Below are 16,965 nucleotides of genomic sequence, written 5' to 3'. Positions count from 1 at the left end.
AGTGCATGTGAGCATCTGTACTTGACTGATTTTGTGTATCCCTCAGCAAGGTCCTAAGGCATCAGAAAAACCTAAAAGAAGTTATGTTTTGGTTCTGAAAACACTCAAAAATGTTTCCAAATAAAATGGTAATTGCATCTTCGCTTTATGCCCTTTTGGCTTTCAAAAGTTTCAGGGGAACACTGTCATTTTGTATAGTGGAGGAAACTTGTACCCCTAAAAATGCACCTTCAAATAGTATAGCAGAGATCAACAGAATAAGTGCTCTTCAGAGCCAGAAGATGACTTGTCGGAAAGTTGCAATTTGAATGATAACTGAATATTTGATGACTTACAGCAGTTTTTTGTTAGTTTTATGCATGATAATGGTATTGTAGCCACAATACCTTTTTAAAAATGAACCTTTATCTTTTAGAGATACACAACATAATATGATGTCTAGAATTTGCTTCAAAATAATCCCACGGGAAGTTGTGGGGAGAGAATGGAAGAGATAAGATTGGCCATGAGAACGCTGGGTAGTGGTCCCGGACAGAAATACTCACAGGAACAAGTACATGCCTCAGTGAAAACTATTAACTGTTTAGATCGCAACCTTCCAGGTTATTTGATTTTAGTCTCTCATTGTCTTTGAGCTGTTTTACAACACTGTAAGTCATAGACATCTGATGGAAATGCTATATCATTCTTATCTATAGACAAGCAGACTCAGTCCTATGCTATAGAAGAGCAAGAGTCTTGCTCTTGTAGAAACATCGGTATTGCTTCCATATGCGCATTTCTCTTAACGCTCCTGATCTAGAAATGCATCAACCTTTTCTGTCTGGTTCTTTCACTGATTATGAATTCGATAAAATCTTTAACAAGGGCGCCTGGGTGGCTCAGTCGTTAAGTGTCTGGCTTCGGTTCAGGTCATGATCTGAATGATATAGCATTTCCATTTGAACTTGAGAAATTGTTTCCTGCACATTGAAAATGATGCCATCTCCTTTCTGGAAAATGCTGATTGTCTGTCAATACTGAAATCTCATTAGCAGACACTTTCCTGCTACTGAGAGCCGAAAAGGCAGAATAATTTGTATGATCCGTATCCACATGACTTCTCGGAAATCCTATTAGGATAAAGGGCTGAGAATTATGGAGCTGGCCCGGTTCCCACCATTGAACTGCAAGGATGACTGTGGATACTCAGAGAAGAAAAAGGTAGATAGACATGGGTGTGCTGAGCACTTGTGAGAAAACACAGGCTAATTTATCCTTATTGTCTTCAGAAGTGACGTAAGTGCTCCCAGGGGACAACTGTGAAAGCCACTTGACAGAGAAAATGTTAGATGGATTTTTTCCAATTGTCATTCTGCTACAAATTCACCATATTCTTTTCAACAATTCCTACCTTCTTTGTGATTTTTCTCTCAAACAAAGGGTAACAATAGGATTCTTAAACACACATATATTTAACCTTCAGGGGATATTCCTCAGTGGATAAAGCCTGGCTCAAGGGGAAAAAAAAAAGAATTGTAAGGTTTCATTATAGTATTATCTCATTCTAGCCTGGGGGGAAAGCCAGCCATTAAAAAAAAAACAAAACAAAACCCTGTGATTTGTCTTTCCCCTCGAGGGGCTGGGCACCTTGGTCACCTGAGAAATTCTCCACTTTTACTTTCTATAACAGACTGACTTTCTGTAATGGGCTGACTGGTAGACTTCACTCAAGGGCTGCATGGAGGTTGAAAGCAGCCTTTGTTTTCCCGATTATGAAGCTGTTGGCACGAGGTAAATTTATAATTACCTTCAGAACCTTGGGAACATTCTGTTGTTTATTATTGAAGAGAGAGCTGAGATAGTAAAGGTCTCCTTCAACAGACTGGAAGAGTCTCTGAGCTTGGCAGTTGTTGAAGGGTTCACTAAGAAACAAGGGCCATGAGAGACCCAAAACCGGGGGAAAAGAAAGGGAAAGAAAGAAAAAAGAGAAAAAAAGAAAAGAAAAAGAAAAAACCAAAAAGAATATGATCAAACATGATCAGGATGGTGAATAGATCAGTGCCACACACTAGATTTTGGGTGTATTTTGGTCTGTTAGAAGAGGGGGAGATGAACCATGAGAGACTATGGACTCTTAGAAACAAACTGAGGGTTCTAGAGGGGAGGGGAGTGGGGGATGGGTTAGCCTGGTGATGGGTATTAAAGAGGGCACGTATTGCATGGAGCACTGGGTGTTATGCACAAACAATGAATCATGGAACACTGCACCAAAAACTAATGATGTAATGTATGGTGATTAACATAACATAATAAAATAAAATTAAAAAAAAGAGAGAAAAAGAAAGAAAGAGAAAGAAAAGAAAAAGAAAAGAAAAAGAAAAGAAAAAGAAAGAAAGAAAGAAAGAAAGAGAGAGAGAGAAAGAAAGAAAGAAAGAAAAGAAAGAAAGAAAGAAAGGGCCATTACTCAGGACAAAATCCCATTAACGCTACCTTGCCTCAGCTCTGAGGGTTAATGTCCACCTTGGGTGATAGGGTTCAGGCTTAGAATATATGTCTTTTAACTATCTTCTTATACAGACCAAATCTTTTCTTCTGTTGGGATTTCTAAAAGCCAAGTGCCCTGGCTTAGTGGTTGTTGAGATAATTTATCCATTTCCAACCTAAGAAGAGGTCCTCCAGATTTGGGGCACATAGCTTTATAAAACGTAGTTTAAAAGGGCACTGTAGAGGAATCAATCATTCTACTCTTGTGGTTTTAGAAACTACAGTTGGGCACTATGAATATTCTCATTGATAGTGTTTGATTCTATTGGAAAATTTTAGTTGATAAGGTCCAAAAGAGAATCTTCAAACTGAGGTTTTTCTGTTAATGTTGAAGGTCAAAATCACAACACACACATATATGCACACACCTTTGTTCAGCCCAATAAATCTGTAGAAAAGGAAACAACAAGAACCAACTATTTTAATGATTGTTTTGGGGATTATTCTCAGTAAAACTAATTGTAATGACTTCTAATATCTCGAGTTCTGTAGATTATGTATTAAATTACATTTAATTCTCAGTTAACTATAACTTACAGTTAATCTTGTATATATATAAACTGCAATTTCATATATTTATATATATACAAAATATTTGTGTGTGTGTGTGTATATATAGTATAAGTGTGTATATATTTGTATATATAATATGTTATATATCTTATTATTATCTTATCGCATCCTTTCCTAGGCATGCTGATGAACTGAGTCCTGGTCAGTAAGGAGCTGTGTTTTGATTCTAGCAAAAGATACCCCACATATTAAGAACTTAAATAAGATAAAGAGTTATGTTCTATTATATGAAGGAAATTGGAAGGCCAGATGGTTTGGCGTTGGCATGGTGGCTCTGTGGGCCTCAGGACCCAGGTTCCTTGCCTCTTTCTGCCCTGCTACCTTTAGCTCTGGTCTTCATCCTTGGGTTACCTCATTATCCCCAGATGACTGCTGGAGTCTTTTTTTTTTTTTTTAACGTTTTATTTATTTATTTGAGAGAGAGAGAGAGGACAAGTTGGGGAAGGGGCAGAGGTAGAAGCAGACTCCCCTGCTGAGCAGGGAGCCCCACACGGGGCTCGATCCCAGGACTCCCAAGGCAGACACTCAACTGACTCAGCCACCCAGGCGCCCAAGCTGCTGGAGACTTCTAAGAAGAATAGAGGAGAAAAGGTAGCAACGGCAAAGAGTGGATCCAGCAGCTGAGTTATCCTCCCTAGAGGAGTATTTAAAAGGGAAGGCCATGGGGAAGGTGAAATAGGTTTTTCTTTCAACACATAAAGTACATATCAGTTGGGCAGCACAGTGTACTGATATGAAATTTACCCATCATTTCTGTTTCCTAGAACCTGACCATGTAAATTTTGATAAGCAAGAGACAAATAGAGGCACCTGGGTGGCTCAGCCGGTTAAGCATCTGCCTTTGGCTCAGGTCATGAACCCAGGGTCCTGGGATCGAGTCCCATGTCTGGCTCCCCACTCCGGAGGAGTCTGTTTCTCCCTCTGACTCTCCCCCCTCTCGTGCTCTCTCTCTCTCCCTCTCATTCACTCTCTCTCAAATAAATAAATAAAATCTTTTTTTAAAAAAGAGAGAGAAATACGTGAAAGGTCCCTGTGGCACCTATATTTAATATTAATTAACAAATATTACCTGGTGCTGTACCAATAGTGGAGTTACAGTGGAGGATATTGCTGAACCACCATCTACACAGACCAGCGTAGTACTTCCGGTGTTGTGCGGCCGAGGAAAGGGGGCCTCATTGATTCTTTCCAGCCCCCTTCACACTGGGACCCAGTGTTTCTAGAGAAGTAACTGCCACAAAGAAATTGCCTTTCATAAGTAATAATTAATGTTTTCCAATTTTGCCTTAGCCTAAGATCTGTATAAATTTTGATCAAGTTTATCATAATAATATATATTAAAATAATATCATATGATGCATGCTAATATAGTAGATGATATACAATACACATCAATATAATATTATATTGAGCAAATATATTTACAGTGAAAAGCAAAGAGACTATATTATTGTAGCTTCTAAAGCCTAATGGGTCAATGTGTGACTTCCAGTAGAGTTTGAAAAAGCTGAGAATCAATCCTCATGTAACTAACCTATGTTGGCCTGAAACCTCACACTGAACCGTTCTGTACTACCGATCACAAAGCAGGTAAGAGACATAGCATTCCTGCCAAACTATCTCCTCACTAGTAATATGTGAGAAGTTAAATGTTCTTTCTTCCTATGCTATCCTCTGTGGATGGGCGACTACCCTGACCCAAGGGTTATTGCCAGCAATATTGAGTTGAAGAGCCTATGAAGTTGAAGTATCAAAATATAAAAAAGCACTTTATAATTCTTTTTAAAAATTGGGTCATTATTATTTTTTTTTTTAAATCTATCACCCTTACCACTATCAACAAAACGAGGAAGGAAGGATGGAAATTCATTCAATTCTGCTCCTTTCCCCAAATCCATTTGCTTTTAATAAATTTTCATGGTTCCCACACACATTTCTTGTAAAAATATTCTCTCATTTTAGCAATTTCCAAAAGATGTTGTCCCCAACAATTTTCCAGTTGTCAATTATACTAACAGGAGTTTTTCATTTGGCATGTACACAGATTTGTGACTTTCAGGCTTTAGTGACTGGGAATGATTTACATGAAGCATGCTTAATTAATATTCATCGGTCATAGAGTTGAACAGGTGCAGGACTGCGTGCATCTCGGTCTCACCCTCTAGACAAAGTGCCTACAGAATGAGACTCTATTCCAGGTTGCACGTCCAAATGCAGCAATCTCCTTTCATCATGGGCTTGTAGGTAGAGCTTTCATTTCTGTCTGGCTTCAAATTATCTCCTTGCAGAAATTACATCGTGTTTTCAATATCCAGAGCTTTTTCTCCTAGAAAAAGACTATGGTTTAAACAAAACCACACTGGTTCAGGTCATTTCGATTCTGATTCCTAATCTCTAAATCAGAGAGCATGGCATCTCATTATTAGCCAGTCTGCTCTTGTTCACCACTTCCTCATGCTGCTGTTTTGTTTTTTTTTTTTTTAAAGATTTTATTTATTTATTTGACAGAGAGCGACAGAGCGAGAGAGGGAACACAAGCAGGGGGAGTGGTAGACAGACGGAGAAGCAGGCTCTCCGCTGAGCAGGGAGCCCGATATGGGCCTCGATCCCAGGACCCTGGGATCCTGACCAAAGCCGAAGGCAGATGCTTAACGACTGAGCCACCCAGGTGCCCCCATGCTGCTGTGTTTTAAGAACCGTGCCCTCCAGAGATTGCTGGCTTACCTTTCTGTACACTGCTTACGGAAAGCATAATTGCTAGCGCTTAGTATCCATCTTGTTTCATCATTAACCTTGGGAATATCTTTACAGCTACAGATAAAAACTTGTGGCATAAAATTAGTTTTTTTTTTAAAGATTTTATTTATTTATTTGAGGGAGAGAGAGCACGAGTGGGGAGGGGGTTGCTGAGGGAGAAGCAGACTCCCTGCTGAGCAGGGAGCCTGACGTCGGACTCAATCCCAGGACCCTGGGATCATGACCTGAGCCAAAGGCAGACGCCTAACCGACTGAGCCACCCAGGTACCCCAAGTTAGTTTTTTGTTAATCAAAAGAACACGTTTTAGGGGTGCATGGATGGCTCAATCGGTTAAGCATCTAACTCTTGGTTTCAGCTCAGGTCATGATCTCAGGGTCATGGGATCAGCCCTGCCTCGGGCTCCCCGCCCAGGAGTCCGCTTGAGATTCTTTTCCTTCCCTCTCCCTCCCCCTCTGCTCCTTACCCCCACACACACATGCTCTCTCTCTAAAACAAATAAAATCTTTTTTAAAAAAAGAACAAGTTTTAGGTTACATGCATAGTATGACATATTCTGTCTTACAGAATATTATTGAGAGTGGAGAAAGATCAGCTATTGATAAGTGACAGTGAAACAATTGATTAGTTATTTGAAAACATTAATTAATTCCTACCTATATATATCTGGAAGATTGGGATGCAGTATACAACCTAGAACAACAAAGGTATAATTTGTGATCACACCATGCTCCCATTATGTGTTGCCTGGGGCTCTTCGTTGCCTTAAGCCCATGAGCCAGCGTGACAAAGCAGCCACTGTTAGAACTTCGCTGGCTGATGTGACAAGGAAAAGAGGTAAGGAGGGTCTTACATGGGTGATTAAATGTTCCCACCCCAAACTGACAGTCATCACTTCCATGAACAATTCATTGACTAGAGCTAATCCTATGTCCCGGAACTAGCAGGACCTCCTCCGAAGGCAATCCAAACCTGCACTATCACCATGATGAGCCTTGAAGGGAGGAATTGGATATATCTGTTAAATCAAATATTTGGCCCACTTTGCCTCCTAAAGCAAAGTGAACTCATTCCCTCCCCATAAGAGAGGAATAGAAAATCTCCTTTAATAAAATGGCATTCAGCTCAGAGCCCAGGCTCCGCACTCCTCGATGGGTGGCAGTTTTGAGATCAGAGATGATGTGTAGGATCTCTGCATTTGGTCAGAATGTGGCTTCTCTTTATCTGGAGACTTATAACCTTAAAAAAAAAAAATGTTTCCTAGCCTCTATAGAAGAATTCTTCAAATTGTGGGCCAGCATTATCAGATATTTGAGGTGTAAATTCTCAGACCTCAGAAATCAGAAATGCTAGATATAAGTCTAGGAACTTATGCTTAATCCCCAGGTGATTGTGATAAAAGATCACAAAGCACCATCCTACACAGCGTATAGAGACAAAACAGGAACAGAATAACCACTATAAAGGAGGAAGAATGAGTGCCTTCTGTGGGCATTTGTCTATAGCAGTTTTGAAGTCCTCTCTTGCTTTTTGACACAACACATTTTGGTTCTTAATATTCACAATTAAAACACACATATAATTTCAATTTTTTATTTGAACAATTTTCCTAAGTCAAAATGTATATTTTTATTCCCCAAATGCAACTGAACATTTTAAATAAAATTATGTGAGCAAAAGTCTTGCATTACATTCTGATTACCATTTGTTAAAGGGCAGAAACACATGCGGATGCTTTGAAACATGTGCTGAGGGTCTGCAGGGATGTGTGGCCTTCTTAGAGAGGCAAAGTAATTGTTTAACAACGCTTTAAATCATTTGATCATCGGAAATGATGTTTTAAGCATTTTATATCCTGACATGATAGCTTAGTTACAGGTAGATGTCCTACTCTGTGTTTTAGGAAATTAGTTGAGGATTGAATGTTCGCATTTATTGTATTATAAATTTTCCCCACTTAAATAATAGGAAGTAGACTTCCAATTTTTATTTTCATGTAGAATTTCTGATCTTCAGGAATGGACTCCTGATAGTAAAGAGGAAGCATTTCTTTACTTTCTGCCCCCTATGCTGTTCTATCTCTTTTGACTTCATTGTGTGTGTATGTTGATTTTAAAATGTGGCCACAAGTTCTTAGACAGTCATTTCATTAAGAGTTGGAGTTTCTGTCTCCATCCCTTTGAGTCTGGGTAGACCTGAGACTGCTTTAACCAAAAACAGAGGAAGTGATGCTACATGGCTGCTGATGCTGGGTCATTAAAGTTATGTAGCTTATGCCTTGTTTGCTAGCACATTCACTCTTGGAGTGCTAAGCCATCATGTAAGAAGTCCAGTCACCTGAGGATACCACGCTGTGAGGAAGTCCTAACAACGTGAAGAAACTTTGTGTAGCAGATGCTCTGGATGACAGCCGCAGCTGACCCTAGCCTTTGAAACATCCCAACAAAGGTGTTAGATACGTGAATGATTAGCTTCTAGATGATTCTAACCCCCATTTATTCATGTCATACCCTCTGAAGCCCATAGCACAGAACAGAGTAAAATCATCCTTGCTTGCCTTGTCCAAATTCCTTACGTACAGAATCCATGAGCATAACAAAATGGATCTTGCTTTGTGTCACTAAATTTGGAGTGGTTTGCCATGCAGCATTGGATATCTGGAGCAGCATACCTTGGGTATATCAGTCACATGATTTTACTCTTTTCCCCAAGCTGTCTTATTCATATGAAAAGATTTATTGAGTTTCATATTCTTATTTGGGTCTTGCTCTGAAATGGATTAACATATTCAGTTGTATTAATAAGGAACGTGAGGACTGTGTCCTAGATTTGATCCTTGCACAGAACTAAATTTGAACTGGCCTTTATACACAAACATCTTTTAAATTTTATATTTTATTGACAGGGTTTGGAAACCACTAGCTTCTCCAAGCTTTTCAAATCCCCAAATTTCTGAACTCTCTCTTTGGAGAATCTTTTGTGTTTTTCCATTGGAGAATCTTTTTCCCCCCTGTCTATAATCCAGTCAAGCCTTTGTGAGTTTATTTATTTTTCTTGTAATAATTCACCCAATGCTGTCAATAGTAGCCAACTCATGTTGCATATTTTGCTTTCCAAATCCTTCTCTTAATAGTACATGTTCATTAAGTACATAATCTGCCTCCAAGTTACTACAAATGACATGAATAATAATGGTTTTGCCACTGCATGACATGAATTTTAATCCTTTTTCCCTTCAACAGGTTTCCTACCACTCACCCCCTAACCAAATACTTATTTTTTTTTTTCTTTTTTGGTGACTCCTTCTCTAATACTATGGTTTAAGTTTGTCAGACTGTGTTGGATTATACTGCAGCAATAAAAACTTCAAAGTTTCAGTGTCTCAAAACAACAAAAGCTTATTCTTGCTCACATTACATAGTCATTTTGGTCTGCCTGGAGGTTATGCTTTATGATACTCACATTTGGGAACTCAGGCGGATGGAATTTGGAATATTGGTAGTTACTGTGGCAAAGGAAAAGGTAGCCCCAGAGGGTCTCAGTTGACAATTAAATTCTCAGTTGATAAACTATACTTCCATCCATGATTCCTTGGCCAGAACAGGTCTTACGGCCCAACTGCACCAGGACAATTCAGGTCATGCAATCCCAAGATGGGCTTAGAAGACAAAGAGTCCTATTGGCCAAAGAGCAGTAATGACAAGCTCGGTGCACAAAGATCAGTTCCAGATGGAAGAAAATACAGGAGAATGCTTTGATGACCTCTGGGGAGTTTTGTAAATGAGACTAAAGAGCCCAAACCATCAGTAAAACTAATGAAAAATTTGATTACATTATAAATTTTAAATTTCTATACAATAAAAGACCCATAGTTAAAGAAAAAACATAGACTCTGGCTTTTGAAAATCCTGTGGATTCGGTTTTCTAAAGAAAAAGTCTTTCACAAAACACCTATAGATATGAGAAAATATTAAAAGCATATTTTACAATGTGTTGCTGAAATGGCAAAAAAGTAATGATATCCTTGAGAAGCCAAACAAGTAAACAAACACAAAAACAAACACAAAGATAAAAACTCAAAGCCAAACAAAAGCCCAACAGTCTGGTAAACAACACTGAAGCTGAAGGTTGTCCAAAGGACATCTGCGAAGCTCTGTCCACTGAGAGTCTGAGTGTGCAGGGTGAGGAGACAAATAGCCACAGAGCTGTGGAGCCACAGAGCCACGGAGACTCTCATTTAAGATAGGAATCTGAAGGCCCACACCCTCAGTGAAAGGACAGTGGTGGTGAGTCAGGGGTGGGGGGAGGGAAAGGAGGGGAGGGGAGTCCCTGTTTCCACATCCTGGACCAGGTAAAGTAGGAAAAACAAAACTGACCTAGTAATTCATGATTACCAATTAGTAGTTAAATGAGTTGTCACCCAGGTTCCTACTAACTAAGTGATCTAAAACATGTCAATTCAATCATCCTGCTGGAAATAATTTATAGTTGTTTTAAATATAACACGCGTATTTCTAAAGGTATCAAAATGTTCATAAAATAATCAGGAATAAACAGACCAAATATTGGGTGAAAGCAAGAACCCAGAGAAGTAAGGAGAGCAACTCATCCCCCAAAGCTATATGTTGATCCCTGTATTGGAGCTCTATTTTAAGAGCCCCGTGGACCTTGGGGAACAGCAAACAAACCATGCCACTTAAAATGTGGACACTCAAAAGGGTGTTGACTCAGGGCAATGGAGAAGCACAAGTAAAATCTTCACACCCCTCACCTCCATCTTCAGACCAGATGACTGCTTGCAAGGTCAGCCCTCTTGCATAGCATGAAAGAGGAAATTTTTCCAAAAGTTTCTAATGACTGCACACCCTTTCATCCCAGCTCAGAACCAGGACCTCAAGGGGTAACACATTTAGTGGATGAACCAAAAAAAAAAAAAAAATCCACCTAGCTCTAGGTAACTTGCCTGTTTAGGACTCATCTCTAATTAGAACAAGGAGAGAAAAATAAAAGAGAGAAAATAATAAGAGAATGAGGAGGAGGAAGAACAGGAAGAAAAGAAGAGGTAATGGAAGGAGAAGAATAGGAAGGAGAAGAGGAAGAAGAAGAGGAGGAAGAGGCAGAAGAAGGAGGAAGAGAAGGAGAAGGGGAAGAAGAAGACAACAAAGGAAACTGAGTGGAAGATGACACAGATCAAGAAAGAGAGAAGGGAAGGGTGTAGAGAAAGTGTGAAGAAGGAAGAAAAAAAAAGGAATTGGAGAATATCTAACCACATGCTTTCCATCACACGGCTTTGATACTGACATTGGCATCTTCCTGTAGGAAAGAAAGCCAAGAACTTAGCAAAAATGTACCTTATATACATACACCCACAAAGGATCTGTCCCCAAAGTATATAAAGAAATTCTGCCACTAGATCAGAATAACAAATCTAATACAAAAAAAATTGCCAAAGACACAAGCAGGTGTTTCACAAAGTAGAAAAATAAAAGGCCAATAAATACGCTTATAAAAGATTATCAAACTCATTAGTAAGCAGGAGAATGCAAAGTACAACCACCATGAAATAGTTTTTGCCCTTGTGAGAGGCACTCTCTCCAGCTTTCTTGGTAGGTTGGTTTCTTGCTGGCATTGGTGCCTGTGATGCCACCAACATGGCCCTTTCTGGAAGGGCCATGCCTAGAAGTAGTGGAGGGACTGAGATTCCACCAACCCTACACCTCAGGGAAGATGAAATGCCTCTAAAAAGGATAAAAACAGGAAATAAGACATTCTCCAACATTCTGCGTGGAGCACTGGGTGTTATGCACAAACAATGAATCATGGAACACTACATCGAAAACTAATGATGTAATGTATGGTGATTAACATAACAATAAAAAAATAAAAAAAAAAAGACATTCTCCAAGCAATCGTCTAAATCATACCTTAAGACAGAGGAGAGTGAAGACCCAGTTGAGGATATGGCACTTTTTTATAGCTCAGGCAGTTGTCCTTGAAATGAAGGCAGAAAAGGTCCCCATGATTTGGAAGGTATCCAAGGGTTGTAGAGATGGTGAGGCATGGTTCTGCTGCACATTTTATTGGGATAGTCTGAAGAGTTGAAAGAGCATTAAGATTTTACTGAGTCTAGTACAAGGAAAAAAAATCCCTATCTTTTGGCCATTGTGAAGGAGACTGCCCAAATCCAGTAGGTGCTGTTATGATGGCACTTACAGTCCTGATCCCAGACTGGGGGGAAAAGAGGGGGTCAGGTGGGCAAGTGCAGCCTGTTGCAGCTTGAACGAAGACTGAACTTGTTTTGTCACCTTCTACCCTCAGCATCTCACTTCTCAGTCTTAGAGAGGAGTGTGTGTCTCTCAGAGAATGTAAGGTGTTGAAACAATGTAGTTATCACAAATTAACAAAAGTTTTCTAAGCTCCAACCACTTCTTTTAGCTCTTTCCACCAAGAGATTAATTAAGCAAAGTGGGACTATAGTTTATTTTATTTTATTTTATTTTAAAGATTTTATTTATTTATTTGAGAGAGAGAGAATGAGAGATAGAGAGCACGAGAGGGAAGAGGGTCAGAGGGAGAAGCAGACTCCCCGCTGAGCAGGGAGCCCGATGTGGGACTCGATCTCGGGACTCCAGGATCATGACCTGAGCCGAAGGGAGTTGCTTAACCAACTGAGCCACCCAGGCGCCCGGGACTATAGTTTATTCATGAACATGGTACTCCAAATCAGCTGCCAGGCTGCCATTGCATAGAATGAGAGTGGATTTTTTTTTGTTTTCGTTCAAGCCTTTAAAAAAAACAAAATCTTCCTTTATTCTCCATCTTGCCAAAGCAGTGGTTCTCACACAATCTTGTGCATCCAGAGTCACTTGGAAGGCTTGTTATGGTACAATAGCTGTAGAATTTCTGATTTGGCAACACTGGGATGGGGGCCTGAGAATTTGCATTTCTAACAAGTTCCCAAGTGAGGCTGCTGCTGCTGGTCCTGTTGGTCCAGGACCACATTTCGAGAAGCATTGGGCCTAATTATCTTCCTTAGTTTCACCAGAACTTGGTCTGCTTAAAGTTCATTACAGAATATTAAGTTGCCTCTGCACCAAAATTACATTAGTTGCAAGGTGCTGACAGTTTTAACAATTATGAAAGTTGCAAATGAAAATGTCATACTTTAATCTGCAAATTTTGAATTAGTTCTCCGCAGAATTAAGATTCCTTAGATCAGCTTTCTCAGTGATTTCAGTAACTGTAAAACTGAGTTATTTCTTTTAGGATTCCCTTAATATTTTAACAGATATTTACATTCCAATAGAAATATTAATGTCATTTTACCTATTATCACACTGATGCAAAAAAGTAAACATTTGTGAACTTTGGGGATAAACCTGTGTTTAATTCAATGCCAATCCTGACAGCTTAAAGCTTTTTGATTAAAGGGTAGGAAAGCGAGATCGGAAAGGAGGGCAGCTAATCCACAGGTTGGGTTACCAAACAGCTAACACTGCGGACACCTGAAGGTGGCAAGAGAGAACTAGGGAAGTGGGAGATTTGGGGTATTTATGCACCAACTCCCTTGAGTCCTTGGTTGAGGACTTGATGGAGGGCTGTCCCCTAGAGCACTGACTCCTTAGCACTGTGGTCTGCCAATGGATGGAAAAGCAGGGTCCAAGTTGAAGAGAACATTCTCTTATAGAGGTAGACGGTTAGAATTCAGCTGCCGAATGGCTGGTGGGCAGTTTCAAGTGGAGGCTCCTAGACTGAAACCCAGGTCTGACTGATGTCAAAGCCATTGCTTTGTGAATCATGTCTTAATAATACAAGTCTTCCCCCCAAGTGTTCCATGATTGAGTGAAATTTTAGATTGAGACCACAAGGTCTTTGGAATGGCACCTCCCTATATTCTCCCCAGAGTGAGACAAGACTCTTTAAGAATAAGCTATAAATTTGGGCTTAATGTTCCTTGTTAAAGCCAAATGTTTATAATCAGCTGAATTTTATATTATATAGAGACCCTGTTTTTACTGGATGCCTCATTCATTCCATAAGCTCTTTGTCACATGATATGTTCATGGTCCAAATGTGGAAGAAAAATGAGTGGGCAGCCCATTCAGGGTTCCAAGCAAACGCACATACCATGCAGAAGAAGCAGCCTTAGCCAGAACTGTGCCAAGAGTGGATTCATTCAAGTACTTCTCTACGTCCTTAATTTTTGATGTGACAGACAACTAATCCCCTTCTCTTGCCTCCCCAACCCCACCTTCTCATGGCTTAGGGGTAGCTGTTCTTTGGCAGACAGATGCAAGTGAAATTGCAAAATCTAAGCATATATTTGCTCACTTAATGTAAGCAACAGAGAAGTAAATCTGAACTTTGGAAAAAGTCTATTAATAATTGACAAATAGTGGAATTATCAGGATGTAGAAGGCTAGGCAGGGAAAAAAAACCCCCAAACCTGGGGTGACAGTAACCTGTGAAAATGTTTACGCGGTTAATTTGTATCAGTGATTATGAACAACATGCTAAATCAGTACTTCCGAAGTCTATATATGACTATTATATTTCCGGGGCAAATGACCAGGAAACGTTGGCTGATAATGTTGCAGCATTTTCCAGGTAAGAAAATTTATTTATAGTTTTAAAATTATATGAGGACATCCTACCAAAATAAGATCTCCAAGTTTTAATGTTGATGATGTGAAATTATTTGTCTAGATGGATGCTTAGTAGAGAGGTAAAAAACTCCTGGGGCCATGAGAAGTCTTGGGCTATTAAATTGTTCAAAAATATCCCAAGCCTGGGAATCTCAAACAATTGACTGACAAAACCAACCCTAATTTGCCTCACATGGAATTACGTGGATACTTAATTTAACTGTGTATAAAAATAGTGATGCAGTCTGGTAAGTCTCTATTCTTTTTCTCTGAGTATAAGAGGGAGGGTCATCGCTCATGGTGTAGGAAGCAGTTAGCATTAAGTGCAAGATAGCCATCATATCTGGTTGAACCAGATCAGATTGTTGCCTCAAATGTTCCCATCCTGCCGCCTTTCCGTTATCATTCATTTTGATTACTGTTGTCTAAACTTTCACTTTAGATTTCAATTTGTCTCCATAGCATTAATCTTTCAACTTGGCTATTTCATCCCTCATCCAAAGTGCTTCACCTACCTCTATTCCCAAATTAGTTTTCCTTGCCTTTCATATTTCAAAGCACAACATGGTGGGTGTCATGGTTTATATTTTCTCTTTGTAATAAAAATAAGAAACAAAATAACTTTAGAGGAGTGTTTTTCTCTCAGCAGTTATGAAATGGTTTATTTGCTGGGGTAGGGGAGGAGAGCCCTCGATACACTATACGATTTCAGGCTCATCCATCTTACATTATAGCCTTTAGTAAAGCCAGCGAATATTGTGGGTGTTCATTGATGGTGATAAATTAAAGAAAAAAGGAAGAAAATATCCAGAGGAAAGACTCTGCCTTCCTTCTTGGCTTTGTCAGTCTAGAGAAAAATCTCTCAGAAATCACTTTTCTATGTGTAAATTAGGGGAGAGATTATTCTAACCAAGTGGTCCCTGGCAAGCAGCACCAATGCACCCCCAGGAACCTGAGAATGGGGTGAAGGATGGGATTCCCCCACCCAAACTTCCATAAGCCTTAACTTTGTCTCAAATCTTCCCTGGAACCCACATGAGCTTCACAAATTCGGGAAGAGGAAGAAAAGGAAAAGTTGACTAAGAGGAGAGGGGCTTAAAATTCTGTATGATCTTTTTTCAATCATTTAATGTCTTGGGCCTCTTCAAAGTTTTCTGCTCTTGAAAGATGTCCCTTCCTAGGCCCATAATGGTTCTATTCATCAGATAATGTGGCTTACCTCTTACTAGTCTCCTGAAAACAACACTTTAACCCAAATAGGTCATTTTAACTAAGGAAATCTCAGGCCTCTGACAGGTTGGTGTCTCTTTGAATTTCTCAGGTCATAATGCTCAGGTGATCACCTATTTCCTGACCCACCCTTCAACCCCCTTCACCTCATGCTACTTAATTAATTAACTCACATTTATTAGGAATCTCTATGGGCCAGACTCTGTACTACATGCTGAAGATAGAGCAATGAACCAGACAAAGTTCCTATTCATGGGAGCTTACCTTCCAATGGATGTACATTGATTTTTGACCTCCATAACACTGGTGGGTTGAATTGATGCAAAGTGTCCCCAAAATGTACCCAGTAGAGGCCTTAGAGAGGGAGCAAAGGGCTGCAGCAAATACAAACACCTCTACAACCCTGGAAATTCTAGAAACTTTGTGAGACATAGAAGACAGTGTTGACTTCCAATTTGTGGAGGGGAGGAGTGCCTCATGCTTGTGCAGGTCACATGGTACTCCAGTTAAATATTCCTGGCCTATGCACGTACTAAGTAACTTCAGGACAGAACACAGATCATGCGAATGAGTTTGCAATGCCGTCCTTTCCATGGACCTTGACCTTTCTCTTTTGTTCAGCTTGAAAGTGAAAAAAATGGGGATTAATCAACTCTGGAGGTCGGCTGATGCTATTTTATTATCAACTGTTTGAGGAGTTTTTATATTGCAACTAACGTTAGGGGCCATCGCCTACTTCAATTCCTCTTTTGTTGTGTAACTGCCTGTGACCCTTCATTCCTCACCTTCTACCATTGAGCTGATGACATGCAGCTCAGAATAGATTTCCTGCCAGGGTCCTGGTGGCTTTGGGCTGATGGGATGAAGAAAACCAATCTGAGCTCTCTCATTCTGATTCAAATGAAGACTGCAAAACAACCAAACCTCAGATAACCCGTTGTGACACAGTGTCAGGGCATTTTAAAGACATTTATGAAGGGTATCCAGCTCCCCCTCCCACAAGCACAACAAAGTGTCATTCACAGTGACCGCTGTTATCTCTGTGCTCCCGCTCTGACAACCGCGGTTTGGCTTCTGGGGACCTGGCTTACTTATGTGACCTCGCACTTGCTTGTAAACATTTCTGGGGTAAGACTTGGGACTCTAATGTTATTGTAGCCAAAAAAGAATAAAAATAAAGTAAAATAAAATAAAATAAAATAAAATAAAATAAAATAAAATAAAATAAAATAAAAT

The 16,965-nt window shown here is 39.7% G+C and overlaps 1 protein-coding gene and 1 long non-coding RNA gene across 3 annotated transcripts in view; one reads left to right on the top strand and one right to left on the bottom strand.

Moving 5' to 3' along the window:
* Positions 1-4,992: 4,992 nt before the first annotated feature.
* LOC141370247 (uncharacterized) lies at positions 4,993-16,136 on the bottom strand. 2 transcript variants are annotated; one of them, XR_012374142.1, is made up of 4 exons: positions 15,994-16,136; positions 11,779-11,944; positions 6,511-6,547; positions 4,993-5,425 (listed from the first exon to the last, which is right to left on the bottom strand). It is a non-coding gene; the product is annotated as an uncharacterized lncRNA (long non-coding RNA). The 2 variants fall into 2 exon arrangements; XR_012374141.1 differs by lacking the exon at positions 6,511-6,547.
* Positions 14,302-16,965, top strand: part of HAO1 (hydroxyacid oxidase 1) — a 50,450-nt gene continuing 47,786 nt past the window's right edge. The window contains exon 1 of the mRNA XM_025876183.2: positions 14,302-14,461. Coding sequence (XP_025731968.1) covers positions 14,325-14,461 — 137 coding nt within the window. The 5' untranslated portion in view covers positions 14,302-14,324. The remainder of the gene's footprint in view (positions 14,462-16,965) is intronic.

Source organism: Callorhinus ursinus, unplaced genomic scaffold (assembly GCF_003265705.2).
Source record: "Callorhinus ursinus isolate GAN/ISIS: 27379988/994484 unplaced genomic scaffold, GSC_fseal_2.0 scaffold29, whole genome shotgun sequence".
NCBI classification, from domain to species: domain Eukaryota; kingdom Metazoa; phylum Chordata; class Mammalia; order Carnivora; family Otariidae; genus Callorhinus; species Callorhinus ursinus.
The sequence above is the reverse complement of the archived record's forward strand: the minus strand, read 5'-3'. Positions and strand labels throughout refer to the sequence as shown.